We start from the raw sequence: 18,375 nt of genomic DNA on the forward strand, positions 1-18,375 counted from the left end.
TGAAGATCAATTCAACAAAATAAAACGAGAAGGCAAGATTAAAGAAAAAAGAGTAAAAAGAAACGAACAAATCCTCCAAGAAATATGAGATTATGTGAAAAGACCAAATTACATTTGATAGGTGTACCTGAATATGACAGAGAGAATGAATCCAAGCTGGAACACACTCTTCAGGATATTATCTAGGAAAACTTCCCCAACCTACCAAGGCAGGCCAATATTCAAGTCCAGGAAATACAGAGAACACCACAAAGATATTGCTCAAGAAGAGTAACCCCAAGGCACATAATCGTCAGATTAACCAGGGTTGAAATGATGGAAAAAATGCTAAAGCAGCCAGAGAGAAAGGTTCCCCACCACAAAGGGAAGCCCATGAGACTCAGAGCGGATCTCTCAGCAGAAACCATACAAGCCAGAAGAGAGTGGGGGCCAATACTCAACATCCTTAAAGAAAAGAACTTTCAACCTAGAATTTCATATCCAGCCAAATTAAGCTTCATAAGTGAAGGAGAAATAAAATCCTTTACAAACAAGCAATTGCTCAGAGATTTCATCACCACCAGGCCTGCCTTACAAGAGCTCCTGAAAGAAGCACTAAACATAGAAAGGAACAACCAGTACCAGCCACTCCAAAAACATACCAAATGGTAAAGGGCATCGACACAATGAAGAAACTGCATCAACTAATGGGCAAAACAAGCAGCGAGCATCAAAATGGCTGGATCAAATTCACATATAACAATATTAACCTTAAATGTAAACGGGCTAAATGCCCTATCAAAAGACACAGACTGGCAAATTGGATAAAAAGCCAAAACCCATCAATGTGCTGTATCCAGGAAACCCATCTCACGTGTAAGGACACACACAGGCTCAAAATAAATGGATGGAGCAAGATTTGCCAAGCAAATGGAGATCAAAAAAAGGCAGGAGTTGCAATCCTAGTCTCTGATAAAATAGACTTTAAACCAACAAAGATCAAAAGAGACAAAGAAGGGCATCACATAATGCAACAAGAAGAGCTAATGATCCTAAATATATATGCACGCAATATAGGAGCACCCAGATACATAAAGCAAGCTCTTAACAACCTACAAAGAGACTTAGACTCCCACACAATAATAGTAGGAGACTTTAACACTCCACTGTCAATATTAGACAGATCAACCAGACAGAAAATTAACAAGGATATCTAGGACTTGAACTCAGACCTGGACCAAGCAAACCTAATAGACATCTACAGAATTCTCCACCCCAAATCCACAGAATATACATTCTTCTCAGCACCACATCAAACCTACTCTAAAACTGACCACATAATTGGAAGTAAATTACTCCTCAGCAAACTCAAAAGAACAGAAATCGTAACAAACAGTCTCTCAGACCACAGTGCAATCAAATTGGAACTCTGGATTAAGAAACTAACGCAGAACCACACAACTTTATGGAACCTGAACCGACTCTTGAATGTTGACTGGTAAACAATGAAACGAAGGCAGAAATAAAGACGTTCTTCGAAACCAACAAGAATGAACACAATGTACCAGAATCTCTGGGATACATTTAAAGCAGGGTCTAGAGGAAAATTTATAGCAATAAACGCCCACATGAGAAGCAAGGAAAGATCTAAAATCGACATCCTATCATCAAAATTGAAAGAGCTAGAGGAATAAGATTAAAAAAAAAAAACTCAAAAGCTAGCAGAAGACAAGAAATAACTAAGATCAGAGCAGAACTGAAGGAGATATAGACACAATTATAAACATTAATAAATCCAGGAGCTGGTTTTTTGAAAAGAGTAACAAAATAGACAGGCCACTAGCCAGATTAATAAAAAGGAAAAGAGAGAAGAATCAAATAGATGCAAATGATAAAGGGAATATCAACACCAATTCCACAGAAATACAAACTACCATCAGAGATTACTGCAAACAACTCTATGTACATAAACCAGGAAACCTGGAAGTAATGTGTACATTCCTGGAAACTTGCAGCCTCCCAAGCCTAAATCAGGAAGAAGTAAAAACCCTCAATAGACCAATAACAAGGTCTGAAGTAGAGGCAGAAATTAATAGTCTACCAACCAAAAAAAAGCCCAGGTCCAGATGGGTTCATAGCTGAATTCTACCAGACATACAAAGAGGAGCTGGTACCACTCCTTCTGAAACTATTCCAAACAAGCCAAAAAGAGGGAATCCTTCCCAGATCTTTTTATGAGACCAACATCATCCTGATACCAAAAATTGGCAGAGACTCAACAAAAGAGAAAAACTTCAAGCCAATATCCATGATGAACATAGATGCAAAAATCTTCAATAAAATACTGGCAAACTGACTGCAACAGCATATCAAAAAGCTTATCTATTACAATCAAGTAGGCTTCATCCCAGGGATAAAAACTGGATCAACATATGCAAGTCTATAAACGTAATTCACCACATGAACAGAACCAAAGACAAAAACCACATGATTATCTCAATAGATGCAGAGAAGGCCTTGGACAAAACTTAACAGCCACATATGCTAAAAACTCTAAATAAACTAGGCATCAACAGAATGTTCTCAAAATAATAAAAGCTATTTACGACTATCACACAGCCAGTATCATACCGAATGGGCATTCCCTTTGAAATCTGGCACTAGACAAGGATGCCCTCCCTCCCCACTTCTATTCAATATAGTAGTGGAAGTTCTAGCCAGAGCAATCAGGCAAGAAAAAGAAATAAAACGTATTTGATTAGGAAAGGAGGAAGTCAAATTGTCTCTTTTTGCAGACGACATGATTGTGTATTTAGAAGACCCCCATCATCTCAGCCCCAAATTTCCTGAAACTGATAAGCAAATTCAGCAAAGTCTCAGGATACAAAATCAATGTGCAGAAATCACAAGCATTCCTATACACCGATAATAGACTTAAAGAGAGCCAAATCAAGAACCAACTGCCATTCACAATTGCTACAAAGAGAATAAAACAACTAGGAATACAACTAACAAACAATGTAAAGGACCTCTTCAAGGAGAACTACAAACCACTGCTCAACAAAATATGAGAGGACACAAACAAATGGAAAAACATTTCATGCTCATGGATAGGAAGAATCAATATCATGAAAATGGCCATACTGTCCAAGGTAATTTATAGATTCAATGCTATCCTAATCAAGCTACCTATGACCCTCTTCACAGAACTGTAAAAAACCACCTTAAGCTTCATGACCCAAAAGACAGCCCACATAGCCAAGTCAATTCTAAGCAAAAAGAACAAAGATGGAGGCATCATGCTACCTGACTTCAAACTATACTACAAGGCTACAGTAATCAAAACAGCATGGTACTGGTACCAAAACAGAGATATAGACCAATGGAATAGAACAGAAGCCTCGGAGACAATGCCACACATCTACAACCATCTGATCTTTGACAAACCTGACAAAAACAAGCAATGGGGAAAGGATTCCCTGTTTAATAAGTGGTGTTGGGGAAACTGGCTAGTCATGTGCAGAAAGCAGAAACTGGACCCCTTCCTGACAGCTTACCCTAAAATTAACTCCAGATGAGTTCAAGACTTAAACATAAGACCTGACACCTTACACTAAAATTAACTCCAGATGAGTTCAAGACTTCAACATAAGACCTAACACCATAAAAACCCTAGAAGAAAACCTAGGCATAACCATTCAGGACATAGGCATAGGCAAGGACTTCATGGCTAAAACACCGAAAGCACTGGCAACAAAAGCCAAATTAGACAAATGGGATCTAAATAAACTCCACAGCTTCTGCACAGCAAAAGAAACAATCATTAGAGTGAACCAGCAACCAACAGAATGGGAAAAGAAATTTTGCAATCTACCCATCTGACCAAGGACTAATATCCAGAATCTACAAAGAACTGAAACAGATTTACAAGAAAAAAAACAAACAAGCCCATTCAAAAGTGGGTGAAGGATATGAGCAGACACTTTTCAAAAGAAGACATACATGAGGCCAACAAACATATGAAAAAATGCTCATCACCACTGGTCGTTAGGGAAATGCAAATCAAAACCACATTGAGATACTATCTCATGCCAGTTAGAATGGCGATCATTTAAAAATCTGGACACAACAGATGCTGGAGAGGATGTAGAGAAATAGGAACATTTTTACGCTGTTGGTGAGAGTGTAAATTAGTTCAACCATTGTGGAAGACAGTGTGGCAATTTCTCAAGGACCTAGAAATAGAAATTCCATTTGACCCAGCAATCCCATTACTGGGTATATACCCAAAGGATTATAAATTGTTCTATTATAAAGACATATGCATACGTATGTTCATCACAGCATTGTTCACAATAGCAAAGACCTGGAACCAACCCAAATGCCCACTGACGATAGACTGGACAAGGAAAATATGGCGCATATACACCATGGAATACTATGCAGCCATAAAAAACGATGAGTTCGTGTCCTTTGTAGGGATATGGATGAACCTGGAAACCATCATTCTCAGGACACTGACACAAGAACAGAAAATCAAACACCGCATGTTCTCGCTCATAGGCGGGTGTTGAACAATGAGAACACATGGACACAGGGAGGGGAGCATCACACACCAGGGTCTGTTGGGGGGACTAGTGGAGGGACAGTGAGGATTAGGGAGTTGGGGAGGGATAACATGGGGAGAAATGCCAGATATCGGTAACAGGGATGGAGGCAGCAAACCACATTGCCATGTATGTACCTATGCAACAATCCTGCATGTTCTGCCCAGGTACCCCAGAACCTAAAGTGCAATGAAATATATATATAAAGGTCACTACCCCAAACAAAATCTTAACATCAGCATCTGAGACTTTAAACAGAGGTGCCAATGAAGCTGTGCCTAGACTGCTGACACAAAGAAACTAAGAGGTAATAAACTTGCTTTGTTTTAAGCCACTGATTTTTTTGTAATTTGTTAACACAGCAAGAGAAAACTAATACATCATGTTTACAAATCTTGCCAACATCAAACATTTGTTTTCTTAAATGCTAAGCTGCTTTTTCCATATAATGTAGCAAACAAGTTTCAATTTTTATGAAATCTGAACGTTTCATATTTGATATAAAAGTCTTTTATCTCTCAGCTTATTTGGTTAGATTCAAAATATATCTGAATGAGAAACTGTATTTAAAGTATATTTCCTTAGCTTTTTGAATAGTATTTTTAAAACAACATTTTCGAAAATATTTATATTATGTGCTTAGGAAAAGGGCTGCATATTTACCATACTTAGTTCTCTTTTCAATATTTATGTTAATCACTAAAGTATATCAAAAATATATCACATTGTGAAAGCATTTTCACTCACTGTGTGAACATTTTCAAACTATGTAATATGGGGAGAAAGAAGAGATATACCAATTTCACAATCAAAAAAAAGTTATATAAGATTAGGCAATAAATTTTCCCACACAACAATCTGTTTATAGAGTTATATCTGTTATTTAGATGGGAGCAAATTTGGGGAGAATAGTTTAGCGAGATCACTCATCCAAGTTAGGGGGCAAAATAAACTGCCATTACGTTTTCAGAATATAACAATTAACATTTTCTTCTGTGCTTTTGTCAAGCAGGAATTTGTAATTAAGTAAATTCATAAACAAGCACTCAGGATGTATGTTCATATTACATTTGCTTTATTGTACAATTCCAAATAAAGTTTGGTCTTTTAAAAAGAAATACACTTAAAAAAAAATGAAGAAATCAACTTTAAGATAGCCTACCTTCCATATTCAAAGTTCCCATTTTAGATTCCAAGAAATCAAATAATGTGCTTGGTGCTGATGGCCTTGCATTTCCCAGATCCTCTTCATCTTCAGATCTTACTCGCCCCCTGCCTTTTCCTCTACCTTTAGATGTAAAAGCAAGAAATATGCACTGTATAAGCAGAAACAAAAGGAGAATATATACTAATACATAAAAACAATTTTAAATAGGGATTTTAATTTCTTTTCATATTTTTGTATAGTCTACATCTTTATAAAACCGTTTTTAAGTAATTAAGTAGCACATTTAATCCCCTAAATAAATGATCTATTCAGAAGTTTGAATTTGTTCATATAAACTATCTTTTAAGGAAAAATTATAAATTTATTCTTTAACCACAGATATTCTTAAGGGAATATAGGGCTGGGACCTGAAATACCACATAACACATTGATCATGTAATGATTAAATAATTACACCAAGTAAATGTATTATTTTTGTTAATTTGTAAAAGCTTAGTCATTTATGCAGGTGGCAGAGTTGCTGAAATAATAGAACCAGTCACATATTTTCTCCATTACTCATAACAACCTAGTTAAATATGGCCTTATTAGACACATTTTGTTTTTTTTTTGTTGTTGTTGTTAGACCCATAAAGATGAAGACGATGAGACTGACACTAAAAATATCTCTATGGTTCCCAAACTGGTGTTCCTTCCACTTACCAAAACATTAAATAAAGGTACAGTCCTTACAGCTATAACAGCTGCTGTCAATAACATATATTCCTCTGAAAAGCAAACAACACTATCTGGCACACGGCTTAATAAGTTATACCTCTCAGAGGAGGACCTATAACAGGTTTCTGTTTATTGCTGTTAAGAAGTACGTTCAATGCTGCTTCTAAGTTGTTGCCATTATCCATAAGAGCTTGCCTCGATGCGTCCTTACTGAAGCCCATTTCCGTTATGTGCTTCAGAGCTTTCTCATCAACCTGTAAGGAATAAAGAGAAAAGCTGGCTGATAGCCCACAGATAAGGCAAGGCATAAAATTTTAACTATTTACTGTCTTTTAACTAAAAATTACATCTCATACTTATGTAAAAATGTCATTCTAATACAACATTCACTTGCTGATTTTTTACAAGAGGCAAGGAAGAATCTGTATGATATGTGGGATTGTGCCTTGAGTACTCTCTGACCTTACAAGTACCACTGCAAAAGCAACACACACAAAAACAATTTTATGGTATGTTAGAGAATGGCCTTTGAAAATAATATAGATGGTGAGGAGAAAACTATCTAATTAAAATTTTTCATGGTAACAATGTAAATTTTTGATACTTCTCCATACTAGAAGGGAAATGTAATTCATACAGCACCTCTCCAAAAATGTAAAGTATTGAAGCTAACAAAATGATACCCCCTCAGTAGCCTTTTTTTTTTTTTACTATTACTTGAGAATTCTATTCCATATTCATTAGCAATGCTATCTATGATGCTTTGACAGCTATACCCCAATAGGAAAATCTACTTTACAAATGCCAGAATCCAAATCTCTTTTAAAAATCTAGACCTCAATAGAATTCAAGAACCACCTAAGCAGTATAAACATATCCTACAGAGAAATTTCTTGAGCCAAACCTAGCAGAGAAAAACATACCTTTAACTTTTATACATCTAGTAGTTACATAAATAGGCTTTTAGTTAGCCTACACATAGCATGCATGTGGCAGACACACAATAAGACGTCTACGCAGACTCTTAAAAAAAGACCAGTACATTTTTCCAAACCCTGTGTCATAGAATTCTTCTAAACACAGTAGCTACTATCAACAGATAAGAGTTGACATGAGAGAAAATCTACTTACCATCCGTGCTGTATACATGCTAAAGTAAATGTAAAAACACCTATAATTTATCTTTCTTATTCAAAAACTAATGTGAATGTAAAAAATAATTAAATCTTTCCTTCTCCAAATTATCTCCCAAATAAATATATAATTCAGAATATTGTCCCATACATAGCACTTCACCAAAAAATATTTTAAATGAGCCATTTATAACCCTTAAATAGGTCTAACCTGTTGAACTCATCTAGTGAAATTTTAATTTCAGCTATTAGCTCCAGAATACATACTCGGTTTCTTCTGATAAATTTCTGTCTCTTTTTTGATATGCATTACTTGTTCATACATTGTTTTCCTGATTTCTTTGGTTCTTTGTCAATGGTTTCTCTCAGATCTTTGAACATATGTAAGACAGTTCATCTGAAGTCTTTGTCTAATTAAGTCGAATGACCGGGATATTTCAGGTATGGTTTCAATGGATTTCTCTTTTTCTTGTGAATGGGCTCAACTTTCCTGTTTCTTTGTAGGCTTTATAATTTTTGGTTGGGAACTACTGGACATTTTGAATCTTGTAATTAGGCAACTGAAAGTCGGATTATGCCCCCTCCCCAAGGATCACTTCTGTTACTTGATGAAGGTTACAGTCATCAATTTGCTTAGTGACTTAAAACTTTTTTCCCACGAGAAATACATTCCTTGAGATTGTGTGGCCACTGAAGTCTCTGTTCCTTCATCTCCATGGTCAGCCAGTGACCACCATTCCTTCATCATTTACTTACCCTGGATGCCACAAGTGTTTGACTAGGATCCAGAGTTCTAAAATAATTGCTTTGGACAGTGCTTGCCAGCTCAACAGTTGCTTCAGTAGAGGGGCAAATTCCTTGAACTACCTTCTCTATCATCTTTATGATGTCATTTCTTTCATATGTTTTCAATCTCACAACACACCCCAATCAGCTAATGTTCTCTTGTGTTCTTTGTCAAGACATCTCCAAAGAAATATTCTTCAATTTACTCAAGTTTAAGAGATTCTTAAGTTAGGGACCATATATTTTTTCAGCTCACTGTTTCCACTCTGTCTTGCATTTAAACCTTGATTTTTTATTTTATTTTTAAGAATGAGATGGACTTATATTCAAGGAATAGGTAGCCTGCCCTTAATGATAAACTCATTCCCCTTGATCAGTGATTGATTTAGGAAGTTCCAGTCAAGAAGATATAAATGGAAATCAGCTGAATATTTGAGAAAAAATTTTCTTCTCTGATAAAATAGACCTTCAACCAGGTAAATAGTCCCCTTTCTTTCCTGTCTTGAAATTTTGTGTTAAGATTTACTGCATGGAGAATCCTAATGATACAGGAATTAAGAAGAAATTACTTAAGCAGATAATAAGAGTACAGAAGTCCTCGGTCAGGTTTCCCTTTTAATGAAAAACAGCACCAATTTTCCTTTCTAACAAAGAGCAGCCTATAAAATTGAGCTGCAGATATAGATGCTGGCAGTTGTGCCAATCATGTTCAAGATGGTTGCTTCATTGTCCCTTCTCTTTGTCAGCTACACGTACAATAAGCAGCAGACGACATGGCGGACATGGCGCCAGCAGAAAGGAAAGTTCATTTGCATGATAAGATTAGGGTGGGGTGGCCAGCCTTCCCCAAGGACTATGTAAACATCATACCAGATCAAACCAATCTGTGAGCCTTACACAAATCAGACATCCCCTCCTCGAGCCAGATTATAAAATTCTGAGAGAAAAAGAACACCCTGCAGCGGTTGCTGAATATTATAGTCTGGCCCTCTCACTAGAGAGAAAGCTGTTTTCCTTTCTCTTCCTTTTTCTACTGCCTATTAAACTTCCACTTCTAAACTCCTCATGTGTGTCTGTCTCCTAAGTTTTCCTGGCACAAGATGACAAACCCCAGGTATCTACCCCAGACAATGGAGCCACTTCATATTGAGGACCTCATTCAGGATAATATTGAGGACCTCATTCAGGATACCAAGGTATTAACATTCATCGAAATGGTGAGTAGAGAAGTGGACTCCAACTCTGTTCTTTCATTTTGGGACTCTTGGCCTCCATTTTAGAACCAAATCAACAAATACTGTCTCCCCGCCCCCCTCTTCAGTCATTTAAAAATAATTAGCATGGCTGCCAGCCATGCACCAAGACTTGGGGGACCAGCTTGCTGGGGAGAACATGGAGAATCCCCCAGTACCCACAGGTTGCTGGGCATGAAAGCCATGATTGAATCAGCTTCCTTTCATGGAGGATTTAGCTGTCACATGGGGCTGGAAGATATTCTGGAGCAACTGAGGATGTCCGGCTGAGGCTAACTCCCGGTGCTATCCAAAGGCTTCTGGACTGACCCAGCCTCCAACCACCCAATGGGGCACTGGCAGCAGGATCTCCAACTTGCTGTTTTGGGAGAAAAAAAAGCCACTCTTTTCTTTAAGAAACCCCAAGAATTAAAAGCATTTGATAAGATAAAGCTAGAGGTTTAAGCAAGTTATAAAAAGATTTTTAAAATTAATCTTGCAAAAAATGTGTAAACATTAACTAAATTCAAAAAAGTATTATATGATCTTTTTATAAATTGAGCATTGAAATAAAAGCACAGCAAGGTTGTCTTAAGATGCCAGGGTCATAAAAGGTTTGTAAAGATTTCACCTCATGGTCAAACTGGTTAAGACTTGATGGAATCATCTATAAGGTTTTGTTTAAACAAATTGGGATTAACATTAATAAACTAATGCAAGGATAAAAACTGGGCTTTCAACAGGATTTTCATGTAACAGTAAAGGTTAATGAAAGGTTTTTGCTTTTTGAGTCATCATTTTGGCAAAATAAATAATGTGTGGCAATATGGAATTCTATTTCATAACATCAAGTCGTTTAAGTCCTCCAACATTTAGCAGGCTTCCCAACATCGAACTTCAAGTTTTAAAATTGTCTTTCCTGATGCCTTGCTTTCAAACAGAATTGTTTGACATGTGTAGTTACATGAGATTACCCAAATGATGTTCATTTGCAATATTCTTTAAGTTATATTTTGGCAAATAATACAAATATATGTTCCAAAATTGTACAGAATTTCTAAAATTCTAATGTCTAAGTATATGCTATTAATTAAGGTTGTCAAGTTATTCTAAATCACAGATAACTAAACTTTATCAGTCATGTTTTTAACTGTAACTAGGTTGGAAATTTTGTCATTTGCAGACAATTCTTGTCTTGCTTTGTTCCTTCTCAAAAGATGGGTTACAATCAAGCTATAAGACTTTAACAGGTGCTCTCAAATGTAGGATTCTACTAGCTTGAAGATTGTAACACTGGAATAGAGGAAAAATATACAGGACTCAGAAGAGCTGAAACGTTCACAAGTGTCAAACAAAACAGAAGTTAACGAAATGGACTGAATTCAGAGAGCTAACGCAACCTTTTGATTTTTCTTAGAATATTCCTGATCCTTGTTTGTTTTTCAAAGTCAAGGAAACTTATTTTGAACTATTTATGGCCTTTAATAATTGAGTAAGGTATAGTCCTGTGAACAAAGCATGTTTGTTTCTCTCTGCCTGGTTCCTCTAGAATTTGGAAACTATCTTGAGACTCTTATCACAATATAGTTGTTTGCATGAGTGCAACAGGAATCCATTTTCCTTTTGCAAGATGACATAATTAGAAAAACTGGTTATTTTACCAAGGCTTTGACTAGAGGGATATGCTTCCCTTTAAGGAGGCAATCTCGACTTGCAGAGACAATAAAAGTCCCATGGAGAGAACTGGTCTCATACCTATATATAGAGTCCCTGTACAGGGTTCCTAACCTATGATCAATAAAGAAAGTCACTTTCTATCAGGACCAGGAGCTCCCAGTTTATCTTGGGGCCTTTAGAGGAGAGGATCACCCAACTCACAGGTATCTGAAGATACAAACCCATGGCTAGGCATAGCCTTAAAAGATCTTATCTGAAATTCCTTGTGGAACAGAGTTCCATCAAAGACAATCCAAAAGGCCTATGCAGAAATAATCATTCTTGCTGCACTTTATGCAAATAATCAGGCCAAGTATAAGACTAAAGTTTATTCTATGAAAAACAGAGTCCTAACATAATTTATTTTTACCAAAAATGAGGACTAGAGACAAAAATTATGCTCCATAGCTTATAAATTTCTTATTAAATTCCAGTCTCATTAATTGTTTTTAAGTTTCTTTGCCAACATTTTAGACTAACCCTGCTTATTCCTGTGATTCAAGTGGTGATCTCCTACAGCTTGGAAGAAACAAAAAGGGATGGGTAATATAAAAATCTGGATCAATATTCTAGTTCTGGGCAATTATCCTGAAAATTCTGTCAGGTAATGAAAGTGAGCAGGGTGCCCATAACCCAGAGGGTCATTTAGGAAGATAAAACCAAGGAACTTTACAGACCCCCAAAGGGAAATTCTTTATCTTAGCAAGTAAAATTTTAGATGTAAATAATGTACTACACTACACTTGTGGGAAATTATGTACTACACTACATCTAGGAGATCAGCTGAGGCTATAAGATTCAAACTGCTCCTAAGATCAGTGCTTGAGATATTTTGCAGACCTTGTACTTTATGGATCAGCTGGCGACACCCTGATGGATTAACTGACTCATCTGACCTTGTGGCCTCCACCCAGGAACTGACTCAGTGCAAGAGGACAGTTTCAATTCCCATGATTTATCTCCTGCCTAACCAATCAGAACTCCTGATTCACTGGCTTCCCCCAACCCACCAAGTTGTCCTTAAAAACTCTGATCTGTTGTGTAAAAGCACATCCAAAAAAACACTCTGATCTGATCCTGAGGGGCACAGTGGCTCACACCTGTAATCCCACCACTTTGGGAAGCCAAGGTGAGTGGATCACCTGAAGTCAGGAGTTTGAGACCAGCCTGGCCTACATGGTGAAACGCCATCTCTACTAAAAATACAAAAAATTAGCTGGGTATTAGTGGCAGTTGCCTATAATCCCAGCTACTGGGGAGGCTGAGAAGACAGGAAAATCACTTCAACCCAGGAGGTGGAGGTTGCAGTGAGCCAAGATTGCACACTGTACTCCAGCCTGGGCAACAAAAGCAAAACTCCATCTCAAAAAACAAAACTCAAAACCTCTGATCCCTGAATGATTGCTGAAACTAATTTTAGTAATAAAACGCCAGTCTCCCACAATAGCTTGCTCTGCGTGGATTACTCTTTCTCTATTGCAATTCCCCTGTCTTGATAAATCAGCTCTATTTAGGCAATGGGTAAGGTGAACCCATTGGGCAGTTACATAACCCTAAGGAGAAAGCCAAGAAATCATGGAAATATCCACGAATGCTCTGATATTGTTATACTCCTGAATTTACCAACATTTGTTGGTAATTCTAAACTTCTTGTTATATGACATAGTAAACCTCCATGGTTTAAGCTCTTTTGGATATTCTGTACTCTAAGGACAAAAATCAACCAGTCATTCACCTATAAAGGCAAAGGAAAATGAATTTTTGCCAACATCCTTAGATCTGAAAACGTTGCAGCATATCAGAAATATGTTTGACTCCTCTTTTATCTTAAAAATTCAGGTATGTTTTGCAATTAGGTCCACATAACACATATGCTTGCTTCACAATATTCTTACCAAAAAGGAGTAGAAAACAAAACAAAATCACTTTAGACAAAATTTGACAAAAGATGTGGGGAAGCACAGAAAAATGTATATCTTCAACGCATCATCTTTTGATGGCTTTTTATTAATCCATTCTAAAACATAATATTTGGACATTAGTAATTTAAGTGAGATAGAAGTTTTAAGTAAATTATTTTTCAAACAATCCAAATTTTTAATGATTTAATTGTAATCCTTAATGAATGTCTTCAAGAGTTATAACATCTATCCATAATACATTGCACAAAGCCAGTGGTGGTAGCGAGAAAGAATAAAAGAATCATTTAAAGAAAAACACTTTAAATTTGTAATTGGTTTTTTGGCCTTACCAGTTCTCTGTAGACACCTTCATGTTTTCCCTCTGATTTGGTTGACTTTTCTTTCTGTAAAACTTCCCTATTTCGGTTACCAGCAGCATTGGTATTGAGATTACTTCTAGCACCACCACCACCTCCTCCAAATGTCTTAGTCTTTAGATAAGAGAAAGATAAAAGAGAGGTACGTAAACATTTAAAAATGGCTCTAAAACCTCAGCTATGGCTAAAAACAACTGAAGTAATTAAAAGTTTCTCAATTGTGTTTTATACGAAAAAATAAAATATTAACTTATTTTTTTGGATAGCAAAAATATCTGCTAGTCACAATCTCTTTTATTCATAAATCCAGGCCAGGCAATAAAAATAATTACAATTTGTGAATAAAAGGGAAGTAATGAAAATTACAACCATAGAGAAGAAAATAATACAAGCATTGTGAAGATTACTTGTTAAAATGATTTTAGAGTAAAATACTTGACTACTGTCTTGAGACTTGGGTTCTAAATCCAGCTATCAGGCAAGATTATCTTTGGATAACCAGGCAGTATTTACATTTAACTCAAATCAAAATTAAAACCACTTCTTCAATTACCAAAGACTCATTAACGGATTCATTAAATTTTTGGTTTATGGCATCCCAGCAAAAAAAATATATCTGAAATGCCTTCACAGTCATTGCTTGCATAACTAGAGAAATGTATTTACTAATGCGATACAAAATTTATTAGACTAGGAAACAAGGCAGCACAGGTAAGCACATAGGCTATGGAACTAGACAAGGCTGGGACTAATCTTGGCCCAGCCACTATCTTTAGCGTTCAGGCAGGTCACTTAACTTCTACCTTCCGTGGAGCCTCAGGCTTTTCATCTTTAAAACGGGGATTAGAAAACCTACCTCACTGGGATATTGGTAGGATTAAATGACAACATCGATATTAAGTTATTATCTCAGTAGCCAGCACATGGCAAACACTCAATAACAGACGGTAATTACTATTTTGGTTAATATACTAGAACAAAATTACCTGAAAACTCTGTTACCTGAGCTGCTCCAAATTCAGGATATTTTCAAATTTTACATTCCGTAATTCCGAAAGTGCTTTTTCTTTTGGTGCCGGTGAAACGGCCCCATCTTCTGGATGCATTTACTTATAATTTTCTTTCCATTTTATGGATTAAGGAATAGGATAAGTAGCATTTTCAGAGTCACTTTTCACTGCTCTAAAAAACTTACTACTTATTAATGTAAATATCTAGAACCATCACAACCTAAATATTACCCAAACATTATTACTACCTGTCCTTTATGAGCCACACCTTCTTGTTCATATGTGAATTAGGCATCCATGATAATCATGACTATGAAACTCAAGTGGGCCTTAATGCTGTCTAGCAATCTTACCATGTTTCCCTAGGCCATTCATATTCCTAAACATCTAAAACACTATTTTACATGTTCTCACTTCTCAAACTCTAACACCTTCTTTCACATCACTGTTAACCATGCTTACTTCCTTACTGAAAAACAAAACCTGAAATAATCATTAAAGAACTCACATAGATTTTGACCACATCAACCCACACACTGGTACATGCATGATTACACTTTATCTTAACCCCATATGATTTATCGTACCACCAACCTTATGAATGTTAAGAAAAATGAGGATGGAATAAACAACCTCCTCAATTCTATAGCAATTCTAAGTCCTTATGTTATGTAACTTTTAAATTGCCTTTGATAAGTTTAACACTCCCTTCTCCATAATACATTTTCTGCATTGTCTTGTTTTTATCCTGTTACTGGTCATACCTTGGCTGGTTCCACTTCTGCCATCTAGGCTCTAAGTTCAAGTTGAAGTGTTACAGGTTCATTACTTAGCCTTTTCTGTTCTCTATCAATGCTCATTCCTTTGGTGATCTCATTTGGTCTCATAATTTTCAATACCATCCAGATGTCTACAACTCTCAAATGCATGTGTCTACTTTAAAGCTCACCCTTCAGTCTTATTGTCTATTAAACATTATTACTACCTGCATGTCTGGTAAGTACCTCAATATTCACATGTTCAAAATGGAGCGCCAGATCTTCCTCTCCTCACACCTGGTTCACTCCAGGCTTCATTTCAAGGCAAGAAACTCTAACCTGCCAATTTCTCTGGGTAAAACTATTGGATTTTTTTTTTTTTTTTTGAGATGGAGTTTCACTCTTGTTGCCCTGGCTAGATTACAATGACGCAATGTTGGCTCACCGCAACCTCTGCCTCCTGGGTTCAAGCAATTCTTCCGCCTCAGCCTTCTGAGTAGCTGAGATTACAGGCATGTGCCACCGCACCCAGCTAATTTTGTATTTTTAGTAGAGATGGGGTTTCTCCATGTTGGTCAGGCTGGTCTCAAACTCCTGACCTCAGGTGATCCACCTGACTCAGCCTCCCAAAGTGCTGGGATTACAGGCATGAGCCACCACGCCTGGCCAGATTCATTCCTGATACCATATCTTCTCATGTACCCTATATTGAATCTCAGTAACCCTAATGGCTCCTTTAAAATTCCAGAATCTGACCACTCTGCACTACCTACACAACTGCTGTATTTGTCCAAGCCATAACCATTTTTTAAAATCCTGGATTACTTCAGTAATTCTCTACTTATTGGATTCCAATTTTCCTTCTCTACAACCAAGTCTGAACACAACAGCTAGAATTAACCTTTTTTTTTTTTTTTTATACCAAATGTCACTCTGTTGCCCAAGCTGGAGTACAGTGGTGCAATCTCGGCTCACTACAAACTCCACCTCCTGGGTTCAAGTGATTCTCGTGCCTCAGACTCCCCAGTAGATGGTACTACAGGAACGCGCCACCATGCCAGGCTAATTTTTTTGTATTTTTAGTAGAGACGGGGTTTCACTACGTTGGCCAGGCTGGTCTTGAACTCCTGACCTCGTGATCCACCCGCCTCGGCCTCCCAAAGTGCTGGAATTACAGGTGTGAGCCACCACGCTGAGCCTAGAATTACCCTTTTAGAATATAGGTCAGCTGATTTTAATTGCTGTGCTCAAAACATTCCAAAGGCTCCTGTTTCTCCTTGAAGGAAGTATAATGTCTTTATAATAGTTTACAGGGCCCTACATAAGTTAACCTCTATTATCTCTCTTGACTTTATCTTCTACTGCTTGTCCCTTTGCTCTCTCTGCTTCCATTGGCCACTCTGCTGTTTCTCTGTGCTCCTGCTTTAGAGCCTTTGCCATGGCTTTTCCTTCTGCCTAGAATACTCTTGCTCAGATAACCAAGTAGCTAATTCTCTTATTCCTTCAAGTTTTGACTGAGCTCTCACTATCTTGAGGCCTAAACAGACTATTATATTTAAAATTGCAATCTGCTTATTTAGTATGTTTACATTATTTATGATTCAGATCTTCTATGTTACATATCCATTGAGTCCTACAATTATCACTGGATAACCTTGGGCAAGTTCCAAGTTTGTTTGTTAGTTTTGAGCCTCCATCAGCTCTCTCATTTATAAATTGATATGTTCTGATATCTGCTGTAAAAAAAATCTAAGATGCTTTAATTATCAAATATTTATGGGAAAACATCAATTGTGACAACAAAAAGAAGCACCTTACAATAGATTAACTATGCTCTAATAAATAGACAGCTATAACCACATCCAACAAAATCCTAGGTAGAAAAGTTCATTTGAGATAAACGTAAATCAAAAGAACATCTTTCTGTAATCATTTTAAAAATATGTATTTTCAGTATCTTCTGAAACTCCACAATTTTATCTCTTATTGGAACAATAAGTATATTTCATGTAAGTTATGTAAAATGTATTAATTTAAGAAATGGTAAAACTGGATTTTTAAAAGTATGCCTTGGATAGAGGAACAAGTGAAGAACAGCGATAGTCATGCTTATTGAGAGCTCTGAGCAAGTGTTATGATCTGTGTCAGGTAGTAGCTGTATTAGTTCTAAATGTTTTATTCTCACATATGAAGTAGGTACCATTATTATCTCCGAATTTCACAAATTAGAAAAAAAGGGGTGGGGGAATATAAAAAGCTGAGTAACTATCCAAAAGTGTCAGCAAGACATGCTTTCAGGCTGTGATTCCAGAGCTTGTGCGTCTGGCCCCTCACTAGACTGACAACAGAAAGACCCTGCAGGAAGAACAACCAAAATTCAAGAAGACTACTGCTTACTTCAGAATTAAATAGGAAAGCAATTGTAAGCTAAGATTCATTACAGATTCTGAATAAAGGAAACAATTTCAATCTTACTGGTTAAGAAATGTCTATGTAGCAACTAATTTATGACCTAAAATTTCTTATCACAGTATAAGAGAAATCAATAAGTAACTAGAAAAACACCTATTACAAATAAGCCAAAAAATTCTAAATAATGAAAAGAGAGCCTTTGGTTATCAATAATATAAGAGGGAGGGGTTTGTTACTTCAGGATGTTGGTCTGGGCAAAGTTTTTTGGATAAGACTTCAAAAGCACAGGCACGCAAGTAAAAATAGACAAATGAGATTGTATCAAATTAAAAAGCTTCTGCACAGCCAAGAATACAATCAACAGAGTGAAGAAACAACCTACAGAATTAAAGAAAATAATGGCAGCCGGGCGCAGTGGCTCATGCCTGTAATCCCAGCACTTTGGGAGGCCGAGGCAGGTGGATCACGAGGTCAAGAGATCGAGACCATCCTGGCCAACATGGTGAAACCCCGCCTCTACTAAAAATACAAAAAAAATTAGCTGGGCGCGGTGGCGTGCGCCTGTAGTCCCAGCTACTG

At 36.8% G+C, this 18,375-nt stretch overlaps 1 protein-coding gene across 12 annotated transcripts in view; it reads right to left on the reverse strand.

Annotated features, from left to right (window-relative positions):
- TDRD3 (tudor domain containing 3) overlaps positions 1-18,375 on the reverse strand; it is a 183,519-nt gene that overhangs the window by 66,287 nt on the left and 98,857 nt on the right. For all 12 annotated transcript variants that reach the window (XR_001828155.2, XR_001828156.2, XM_017538772.2 and 9 more), the window contains 3 exons: positions 13,590-13,730; positions 6,569-6,725; positions 5,749-5,874 (listed from right to left, as the gene is read on the reverse strand). Coding sequence is in view for 10 of the 12 variants with exons in the window: in XM_017538772.2 (XP_017394261.1) it covers positions 5,749-5,874; positions 6,569-6,725; positions 13,590-13,730 (424 nt within the window). In the remaining 2 variants the exon portion in view is untranslated. The remainder of the gene's footprint in view (positions 1-5,748; positions 5,875-6,568; positions 6,726-13,589; positions 13,731-18,375) is intronic.

Source organism: Cebus imitator, unplaced genomic scaffold (genome assembly GCF_001604975.1).
Source record: "Cebus imitator isolate Cc_AM_T3 unplaced genomic scaffold, Cebus_imitator-1.0 Scaffold114, whole genome shotgun sequence".
Taxonomy (NCBI): Eukaryota; Metazoa; Chordata; class Mammalia; order Primates; family Cebidae; genus Cebus; species Cebus imitator.